Source organism: Morone saxatilis, unplaced genomic scaffold, assembly GCF_004916995.1.
Source record: "Morone saxatilis isolate NCDOM2014 unplaced genomic scaffold, NCSU_SB_2.0 Contig5, whole genome shotgun sequence".
Taxonomy (NCBI): domain Eukaryota; kingdom Metazoa; phylum Chordata; class Actinopteri; family Moronidae; genus Morone; species Morone saxatilis.
In genome coordinates this window covers 17411370-17422238 of record NW_023340095.1, presented here as the reverse complement: position 1 = coordinate 17422238, position 10869 = coordinate 17411370, and the positions used below count along the sequence as shown (strand labels likewise).

General features: G+C 43.6%; 1 protein-coding gene across 2 annotated transcripts; it reads left to right on the top strand.

Moving 5' to 3' along the window:
• Window positions 1-1770: 1770 nt before the first annotated feature.
• Window positions 1771-10863, top strand: rev1 (REV1 DNA directed polymerase). 2 transcript variants are annotated; one of them, XM_035676565.1, is made up of 22 exons: window positions 1771-2086; window positions 2790-2865; window positions 3548-3680; window positions 3962-4130; window positions 4218-4769; window positions 4856-5676; window positions 6139-6237; window positions 6370-6486; window positions 6597-6723; window positions 6810-6938; window positions 7034-7188; window positions 7265-7384; window positions 7467-7687; window positions 7794-7966; window positions 8067-8296; window positions 8379-8572; window positions 8662-8946; window positions 9382-9481; window positions 9584-9783; window positions 9900-10050; window positions 10162-10264; window positions 10358-10863. In XM_035676565.1, the coding sequence occupies exons 2-22, from the start codon at window positions 2800-2802 to the stop codon at window positions 10467-10469; spliced, it is 4257 nt and encodes a 1418-aa protein (XP_035532458.1). In that variant the 5' UTR covers window positions 1771-2086; window positions 2790-2799; the 3' UTR covers window positions 10470-10863. The 2 variants fall into 2 exon arrangements, with proteins under 2 accessions (XP_035532458.1, XP_035532457.1); XM_035676564.1 differs by having other exon boundaries at window positions 9581-9783.
• Window positions 10864-10869: the final 6 nt, after the last annotated feature.

Here is a 10869-nt window from a genome sequence, read left to right as displayed (position 1 = left end):
GAATAATTTGAAATGTTTAGTCACATCATCAGTCTAATTTGCTTAATCTATGGTTTACTTTGTTACTTCATTAACTCTTGTAAATGATAACTTGAGTCTAGTTAAGAATTAGTTGAATTAGTAGACATTTTTAAATGTGTAATTTATTTAAGTAAGTGAATTTGTTTAAATGAGAGAATTAAGTAAAACATTTAAATCAGAATTAAGAAATCTTTAATTTATTAAAATAAGTGATTTTGTTGCATAATGGCATTATGTGGAAAATAATTACATTTTTGTTTCTTTTAAGGTTATCAACCTATCTGTCTATCCAAATCTATCTGAGATATATTGCATAATTAAGCAAATATTTGGATGAAGACTGAAACGAAAATAGACAAGAAGATTGAGTTGTCCCTTTGCATCTTTTATGAGTGATCCATGCCATTTTCAAGTTTGGGCAGGAGCTGAGGCAAAACTTAGGAGAACTTGACACATACATATATATATATATATATAAACAGATATATATAAACATATATATAAATATATATATATATATATAAACAGATATATAAACAGATATATATAAACATATATATATATATAAACATATATATATATAAACAGATATATAAACAGATATATATAAACAGATATATAAACAGATATATAACTGCACTCACTGCTGTAACTCAGTTTGCCTTCAGAGGGCAGAGTATTGATTAGAAATTGTTTTTACTGAAAAATGTTCTTTATAACTGAGTCCGTGTAGAGGATGGATCAGTGAGACAGGATATGACATCATATCACCACTGAGAGGCCGAGATACAAACACTGATGTGTGTGTGTGTGTGTGTGTGCAGCCGTCATATGAGCGAGCGAGGAAGGAAACCACAGACAACGTGGCATAAAGAGACAGACAGAGAGAGAGAGGAGAGAGACAGACAGACAGACAGACAGACAGACAGACAGAGAGAGAGAGATGTTTTTAAAAGGTGAACAGTGTGTCAGAGTGCAACAACCAACGGTTATTACAACGTCAATGTGCGTCACACCGACTCCCGTTACTAACATCGTGTGAAAGTATGACGAGTGTGCGGTTTAAAGAGTACAGAGCCTCCTGAAGAGCTGCCGTACAGTCAGCTCAGGTGACGTGCACTCGGCCGCCCGCACAGTGGCAGCATTACAACCAGCTACAAACAAGAAGCCGGGGATAAAGCTGGGTCAAGCTAGTGTGGGTGAGCGAATGAAGAACCGGAAGTTGAGCGTATTTGGTTTTTGAAAATAAAAGTAGTATAATAGTTTTTGACAGACAAAATATGAGTTACTTTTCTCAACTTTAAGAGAGATACAAAAATATATGTACAAAGATATACTAATATACTTTTTTATTGTTATTTCAAACATCATGTGGAACAGTTACGTATGATGAGGTATTACTTCGATTATGTGAAACAGCATTTAACAAAAAATAAATATAATAGCTATATATTATAATACAAATATGACCTAATTATTGATATTTAAATGAGAAAGAAACTAAAAGAGAATCTATTCCAGGACTATCCTGGAATCTAACATGGTAAAAATCCAAAATTTTGAACAGAAGTATATATAATAGATGAGTCCATAAAACATAAATAGGCATTATACGTATATGTAGTGTAATTTTAAGTTATTTTGCCCCATAAGCTAACATGTTCCTTCTATTCAACAAACGCATCTCCAAAGACGGTCCCTTGTTCTCGAATGTTTTATTTTGAAAGTTTTCTCCGGAACCACTCCGTTCCGCCTCCCTCTCTTGACTCTCGCCGAGAAAAGGGAAAGCAAATGGACCAGGCGGCAGAAATGGAGAGCAGGAGGACTGGGAGGGTGAACGAAAATGTTGAAGAGACATGGCGTGGCAGCACAACAAAATAAGGAGATCCCAGTTGACCGAAAGGACTTCTCTGAAGAACAAAGTCAAGTTTGAGGAGTCGAGCTAACTGTCTGGAGGATTTTCATTTCGCTGTGGTCTCGTAATCAGTGCGCACAACGCTTGTGTTGGGCAGTATCTGCAGAGAGAAGTCTGGCTAACAAACCCAGTCTGACAGCACACAAAAAGGTAAAAGCAAGTGACTTCTGTTGGCGAACAAACCCAGCACTGTTGTTTGTTTACAGCCGTGATTAATACCGTACTGAAGTTACACAGCCATGCACCTTATCCATTGTTTGGAAGCTAACAGCATTGTTAGCGACTGGCGGCAACACACTTATACTCGGTATTTTGTATTTTTTTTTCCTTGAACTGACATGATGTTACAGTCATGGCGCAGCGACGTGCACGGTTAACCAGCTCAGCATCGCTTTTTACAGTCGCTAGGCTAATGTTAGCTGCTCCCATTAACAATGTGTCAAGTGCCACATGGGGGGCTCTGGTGTAACCTCACGTTACCTGTCAGTGGCAGGGGACCTGTCCGGACATGCCCTTAGACACACAGCTCTCTAGCCCTGAGTGTGAAGCCGATATCATAACATTTATACTGCATTAACATCAACGTTACACCTCGGTATTAAATCCACAGCAGCAGAAGATGTCAGCTGTCTGTGTTTACGGCACACAGACATGACCAACAAAACTCCACTCAGTTTAAAATGTTATAACCTAATTATGTTCAAGAAGTGATTGTTATCCAGCATCATTTGTGTGCATGGTTATACATAACCTAACCAATTACCTGTGCAGTAAACTGTGTGCAGTAAACTGTGTGAACCCAGCTCTGACTTACATCACTGAGCACTGATGAAGAGCTTCTCTTGTGCTTCAGGTAGCTCAGTATGAGTCGAGATGTGTGGACAAAGAAGAAAGCCAATGCCAGTGGTGACAATGGTTGGGCTGAAAGGGTGAGTATCTCTATCATCTCATCGCAATCGGCCCCCAGTATGGGGGATAACATTTAGGGTCTGTCTGATGGGGAAGTGTAACCTTAAGGTGGATAGACAGGCAGCTGGAAATATGGTGTTAGTTAGATAAAGGCTGGACTGCCGGGCAAAACTTAGAACACAACTGTGAGGCCTGCATATAGCAACGTAGTAAGTAGACAATGTTTAATATCTGTGTAACTGAAGAGGAAAAACTGCCCGTAAAATGTGGGCAACATGTATGTTTCTTTATTTAAATGGTGTATGTACAGGCTATTGGGGAAGATGCAGGTAATTATGTATTATACACTGCAATTTCCAATTTCCAATGCAATTTCCCAGCTTGGGATCAATAAAGTATATCTATCTATACAGACAGATGCTGCACAATAGTTATGGTATCATAAGAAGGTTATGTGATATTACTACCAGCATATTAAGACTGCATATATTTATTTATATATAGCGTATATAGATGTACTGTAGCTATACATTTCAGGGGTTATTATGTAAACCACAAAAATACTTTCATAACATATATGTCAGGCATATGATTTGATTTGTACAGATCTTCTAGTTGGCCAGTTCAGCTCTGGGATTCTGAAGGCACAGTTGTTGTTGAATGATTTTATAACACCTTGTTCTCTGCTCTCTTTGTTTGTAGGGCGGCTACATGGCTGCCAAAGTTTCAAAGCTGGACGAGCAGTTTAAACTCGATGCCCCCAGAGAAAAACAGAAGGAAGGTTCCTGCTCCAACATTTTCAATGGAGTGTCCATCTATGTCAATGGATACACAGGTAACACTAATCACTAGTTTGTCTCCCTCCTCCCCCCTCACAATTCAGTCAGTGTGATGTTTTGTGCAGATCTTTAAGTTGGACTTTTGTAGATTGCTTGATGCACATTTACCACAGAGGACACAACTGTCAGATGGTCTACTGCTTATTTCATAATGGAGTTCACATTGTAATTTTCCACTGTCAACATGTTACCGTAAAATAATTCATGAAATAAATCATCTTAAACTGACATCATTTCTGTCTTTTTGGTTTACAATATTTCTCCTGTTTGTGAGCAGATCCAAGTGCAGATGAACTACGCAGACTGATGATGTTGCATGGCGGCCAGTTCCACGTCTACTACTCTCGCTCCAAGACCACCCACATCATCGCCAATAACTTACCCAACACCAAAATTCAGGAGCTCAAAGGGGAAAAGGTCATCAGGCCAGAGTGGATCACTGACAGGTGTGTTCAGTTGAGCATGTTGGATTGTTTATTCAATCTATTTTCCACAATATGAGCTGAAAAAACTTTTTCCTTTGTCTAAACCAGTATCAAGGCTGGGCGTCTCCTGCCTTACCTACAGTACCAGCTGTATGCTAAACAGAAAGGCCCACTCTTCCCTGGCATGACTCTGCGTCAGACCTCAGAGATCGCAGGACCCAGCCACGGGCTGCTGCAGCCGAGCGTCCAGCAACCGCTTCACCTGCCACAGCGCAGCTTTCAGCACTCTGTCCTCAACCAGGAGCAGTCTTCATCCAGCTGCCAGTATAACTCCATCCCTCACCCCAGCCACAGTCAACTTCACCAAGGCAACATCCAACCTCAGTCCATCCAGCACGGCTCCGCAGCTCGTTTCATTAACCCCCAACCAAGTCGCTTAGCATCCTGTCACGTCAATACAGATCCTAGACACAGAAGTCCTTTACACACCTACCCGCTGTCTAACCCAAGCCCCACTAAGCACCCACACAAACCCCCACAGTCTACTCCTCAAACACCTCATCCCAATCTCCAGCACCAGAGCACTGGCCAGCCACAACCTCAGATCAACTTTTCTTGCAACAGTGCCCGAAGTGGCTGCAAGGAGGTGGAATTAAAAATGTGAGTACCTGTTTTACTTTGACATTAGAGATCAGACCATTTTTGTTACATTAATTCTTATTAAATAAGACCTCTTTATCCCACAGAAACGGATTATTGCAGACCTCATTGGATGTGATGAGCCATTCAAAAATAAATGAAATGCAAGAGTGTGGCGAAGAAGATCCTCTCCCACAGGTGGTGAAGGAAGCACCCCTGACCAATGGACACACTCACCTTGTTAATGGTGCCTTAAAGCCAGAGGACCTCTCCCCTGTTACAGATAAACCCTCTGTTGACAAGAAACTGCCTGAATGCAGAGTCAGTAGCTCAGAGGATAAACCTCAGAGTCATCCAGTGCAGTTTCCGACCAAACACGACCCATATGAGTTTCCCCACAGTCCTCCAAAGCGATCCGACCAGTCTTCTGTCTTTCTGGAGCAATCCAGCTCACAGGGAGCCCACGAGCAGAGACCTAAACCCCCACCCCCCACCTACCAGGAGGCTATAAAAGCCACCGAAAACCACCCACTGCTAAAACAGCTCCAGCCATCTTGTCCAGTTGATTCAAATCCTGAAAAGACTCCTCTTTCACCTGCATCTCGCTCTCTCTCACATTCTCCAGTTCGACTGAACGGAAGTCACCACAATGCCTTTTCATCGGACTCAGCCTCGCTAACTCCCACTGAAAAGTCATCATCATCATCATCATCATCTAAGTCTTCAGTGCATCTGCTGGCACAGACAGGCGATTTGATCTCCGAGTTCTACTCTCACTCACGTTTACACCAGATCTCCACTTGGAGGACTGGCTTTTCTGAGTATGTCAATGAACTGCACAGTAAAAGAAGAGCAGTGGGGGGCACCTCCTTTTCTGGAAAAGACAGACTGAGGAAATCTATGGCCCAGCGCTCTGCAGAGAGTCAAGGTGGGAAAGGAAAGGTTCCTTTGTTGCTTTGCCCTGTAAAATGCAGGCTGCCATTTGTTCTTTCTTGTTTTTTTTGTGAAAGAAGGATGTATTTGGATTTTTACCAACTTCTCCAGTGGAAATTCAGACAGAGACATCTCTCATTCTTGCATTGTGTCCTCTTGCTCTCTACTGTAAACTGCCAATAAAGGCAAAATGCTAAAAACATTGTTTAGAATATAGGATGTGTCATCGATAATAAGCAAACCAGTGCTCATAAGGCCTGAAAGGTCAAGTTAAAAAAAGATTAAAAAAAAGATCTGTTTCCCTGCTTATTAATGAGACAATACTTGTATGTGTAGCTCCTGTCAGTTAAACTGGACTTCTGGGGATGCATGAGGCATCATTAGATGTTCTGTTCATGTCTGTTGTGATTTTGAAAGCTAGTCTGATGATCTGGTATGTATTTATTTGTGTGGTCAGGTACATCGGCCCCCGCGAGTGTTAAATCTTGTGTTTTTCACGTGGACATGGACTGTTTCTTTGTGTCTGTGGGGATCCGACATCGGCCAGAGCTTAAAGGTAAGGCTCCTCCTGTCAGTTTAAATTGTGTGCTGTCAGTGAAACATGTTTATGCGTAATTCAGTAGTTCATAGAAAAGACTCGCATACATCCAGTCAGTGCTCCTGGTTGAGTTAATGGGTTTTTTCGTAGGAAAGCCTGTGGCTGTGACCAGTAACCGTGGAGAGGGCAGAGTGCCCCGAAGGGCTGGGGCCAACCCTCAGCTGGAGCTGCAGTACTACCAGAGGAAACAAACTCATCCTCAGTCTGGTGAGACAGTCATGACCAACTTCAATTTTCACAGACCTTGCTCAGTATATTTCCTGTACATGTCTTACTTTACTGTGCTTGACTAAGTGTATCCTTGGCCTGCCTCTCAGAGAGGGCAGATGAGGATCTATACAGAACTCCTTCACAAGAGAGTCCTGACTCCCATGTTAACGGAGTGGACCAAGATGTTGCTGCTCTCTCAATGGCAGAGATTGCATCCTGCAGTTATGAGGCTAGGTAAGATATAAACACACGCTCATGGCAGCTTTAACATCTGTATTTTGCACTAACTGCTATGTTAATAAATCGTTTGTCTCTCACAGGCAGGCGGGTGTGAGGAATGGGATGTTTTTTGGCAAAGCAAAACAGCTGTGTCCCTCTCTGCAGTCTGTCCCATATGATTTTGAGGCCTATAAAGAGGTGGCTCTCACCATGTATGAGACTCTGGCAGGGTAAGAAGACCTCCCTGGTTATTTTTATTGTACTTCCTTGTCCCTTACATGCAAAATGACCTAAAGCACACCCTCTCATCTATTGTTCTCTTTAGTTATACCCATGACATTGAGGCTCTGAGCTGTGACGAAGTGCTGATAGACGCTTCTGCCCTGCTAGCGGAGTTGGGCATCAACCCAGAAGATTTGGCCAAAGCGATCAGAGCAGACATCAAGGAGAAAACAAGCTGCTGTGCCTCAGTGGGCATGGGTGAGTCTCTTACTGGATAATAGATCAAGACAGCGTTCCTATTTTACAAACTCAGACCGACTGCTCATCTGTTCAGGGTCCAACATCCTCTTGGCTCGGCTGGCGACCCGCAAGGCAAAGCCAGATGGGCAGCACTTCTTAAAGCCGGAAGAAGTGGATGACTTTATTAGGGACCTGCCAGTGACCAGCCTACCAGGTAGATACAGCGCCACCTGCTGGTCATGGTCTTCACTCTACGTTCTTGTGGTAAATGTTTGATTAATTGTGCTTTCTTTTAGGTGTTGGGCCTGTAATGGGCAGAAAGCTGGCTGCTATGGGTGTAAGGTCATGTGGGGACCTCCAACAGGTGTCGCTTTCTCAGCTGCAAAAAAAGTTTGGACCCCGGACCGGACAAACCCTGTTTCGATTCTGCAGGGGGCTAGATGACCGGCCTGTCCGCTACGAGAAGGAAAGGAAGTCTGTCTCAGCCGAGATCAACTACAACATTCGCTTCACTCGGGTTAGGCCTGCTTTCTTTTCTCCTGTGCCATATGTTCTTTCTCATCCTCCCTGCGTTTCCCACCCATCTCTCCCTAACCCTCTTGTCCCCCTACCTCTGTGACCAGGTTGATGAGGCAGAGTGTTTCCTGACTAACTTGTCCATGGAGGTGCAGAAACGTTTACAAGAAGCAGGGCTGCGGGGTCGCAGAGTTACCCTTAAGGTCATGGTTCGCAAGGTTGGAGCGCCACTGGAACCGGCTAAATACGGTGGCCATGGCATATGTGATAACCTAGCTAGGTAAGAATGGGCCTGTCATCCCTGTATGCTATGATTGACTATGAGGATTTATCCGTGTCGTTGTCTGTCTCTAAACTAATTTTCATCTGTCTCCTGTCAGGACTGTGATGCTCGCTCAATCCACTGACAGTGGTCAGCTAATTGCCGCTGCCGTCATCAAGCTGTTCCATGCCATGCGGTTGCAGGTTCAGGACCTGAGGGGAGTCGGCATCCAGGTTCAGCTTCTCGAAGGACATCACTCTGTCCACAAGGACTCTACGGGCCCCCGGACCCGCTCCATCAAAGAGATGTTGCTGGACCAGGAATTGAGTGCGAGATCAAGCAAAAGAGGTTTGTGTAACGTCTTTTTGTTTCAGTTTATGTCTTTTGTTGTCGTCTGTGAAATGAATTGAGTTCGATGTCAATGTTACAGATGCCACTGATAACAACACACATCAGGAAAAGACTTCCTCGACAACCGCCCCATCATCTGGCTCCTCTCCACATCCTCTGTCCCCTCCCGAGCCAGTGCCAGGGACAAGCAGAGACCAGCAGGCATGCAGACAAACTCCTAAGCATTCTCGAACACGTCTCAACTTAAGTATTGAGGTCCCTTCCCCTTCACAGGTGAGGGCTTGAAGGAAGTGTCTGATTGATGAACAATACCTAAACAATTAAATGTTTTCAACGACTTGTGCTCCTTTATGATACCCAAGGTGGATCGTTCTGTGTTGGAGGCCTTGCCTGCAGAGCTGAGGGAACAAGTGGAGCAGTCGTGGAATAATCGGGATGGGAGACTGAGTCATCCTCAGTCACCCACTCCACAGCCCTCCGCTCCTCTTCCGCAGCCTCCCGCTCTGAAGTCTCGTCCAACCACTCCTCCTCATCCTCCTACCACTGCTCCTGCGCTGTACACTCCACCTATTGGCACCTTGGTTCTGCAGATTCCAAATCAGCCAGACAGTCCTGGGATTGTACTGGAACTACCAAACTTCTCACAAGTAGGGCTGCAAACATTTTAAATTTTTAATGAACTGGTCATTTAATTTTACAACACAAAGAATGTTTTATTATAGATTTAATTGTATTATCTTCTATAAAATGGCTGGAGAGTGTTCAGTGTTCGAATGTTGTTCTCTTTTGAATACTTTATAGCCTTTTGGCAGCAGACCAGCAGAGTAGCCTCTTTCCAGGTCTCCACTGTGGAGAAGAGGCTTTTTGGCTCAGGTTTTACCTGTTTGGTGACACCTGGGAGTTACATATCCTCCTGGATCCATATGTTTCATACATCTTTATTATCTATGATTTAGTCATCCTTGTTGTCCATACTGTAATATTGGATTAGTCCGTAATAAAGTCCCTAATAATGCAAAACTGATTTCATTGTGTGTGACTAGACTTCAGCTTCACTAAGCCTCTCTGCTTTCTGACTGCAGGTTGATCCGGATGTATTTGCTGCCCTTCCCAAAGAGCTGCAGGAGGAACTGAAGTCTGCCTACAACCGCATTACAACTGTCCAGCCCCAGGCAAAACTGTGTAAGTCCTCAGGTGAATTAGTTGCAAAGGAATGCATTTTGCTTTTTATTCTACTGTTACCAGCATGCATATTCTGTTTATGTCCTCTTGGTCTCTCAGCAGTGGAGCAGAAGAATCCACTGTTGCAGCTAAAGCAGTCAGGAATTGGCATTGGTAGGGTTAAGAGGCGCTACAAGCGAAAAAATGCCGTGAGTCCAGTTAAAAAAGGTCCTTCTCCTGTGAAGAGGCGCCACATGACAAACAGCCCAGCCAAAACCCTACCACCTACTGTAAAATCACGGGAACCAATGAACATAATAAAGGTAAGCCTATAATAGGTTTCAAACGTGAGGAAGACTGTTGTTATGTGAAAGTAGAACATTCATGGCAGTTTGGTACTTAACTAATCTTCTTGCTCACACCTGTTTGCCCGTCACAGACTGAAAACGGTCCCTGCACATCGACCTCAAAACCAGAAATCCCAGAGACTCTGTCCAAATTCATTCCTCGCCCTGCTCCAGCGTTGGCCGGAGCCTGTGACCTGACGGACATTAAAACACTCCTACGGGAGTGGGTCACCACCATAACAGGTATACAGGGAGGAAACAGCTCTGTCAATAGTGCCAGGTCATGCAGTTACCTGTGTTATCGTTTGTGAGGTTGCAAAAATGCAGTTTTAATCACTTCTTCCTTTTTCTTAGAACCCATGGAGGAGGACATCCTGCAGGTGGTTAAATACTGCACTGATCTGATTGACGATAAAGATCTGGAGAAGTTGGATTTGATTATAAAATATATGAAAAGGTAAGAGCAGCATGATTCAACCTTCTCCATTCCTCCCTCACTTTTTTTGTTGTTGTCATTAATTCCTTATGCTGCCTGATTCTTCCCCTGCAGGCTCATGCAGCAGTCGGTGGAGTCCGTTTGGAGTATGGCTTTCGACTTCATCCTAGACAACGTCCAGGTGGTTGTGCAGCAGGCTTATGGTAGCACCTTGAAGATAGCGTGAAGGGAGGGGTGACTGTTTTCACTGTGTGTTACCATTACACCACCACTTTTTGTTCTGCTACTTTCACAAGGCCATCCGCAATACAAATTGTGACGAGTAAAGGATTATTTTCCTCCCTCTCAACTGTGATACCACTGCAGCATCTACCAGAATGTTCTCAGTGGCCTCCTGAGAGTGAGACACAAATTAATGACTTCACACACACACCTCATAGCAGTACTTGATCTTTTAAGGTCCAGTGTGTAACATTTAGGAGCATCTACTGGCAGAAAAAGAATATAATATTCATAGGTATGATTTTATTTGTGAATAATCACTTGAATTGCTTTTGTTACCGTTTTTATCTACAGAGGGAGCGGGTCCTCTTCCACAGAGGCCGCCATGTTGAACCATCATGTTT

Excerpts from the sequence above, each read along its gene's own strand:
- rev1 (XM_035676564.1), top strand. The coding sequence starts at position 2,800 with ATGAGTCGAGATGTGTGGACAAAGAAGAAAGCCAATGCCAGTGGTGAC. Across the intron at positions 6,238-6,369 it reads ACATCGGCCAGAGCTTAAAG|GAAAGCCTGTGGCTGTGACC; the intron begins GTAAGGCTCCTC and ends GTTTTTTCGTAG. Across the intron at positions 6,939-7,033 it reads ATGTATGAGACTCTGGCAGG|TTATACCCATGACATTGAGG; the intron begins GTAAGAAGACCT and ends TGTTCTCTTTAG.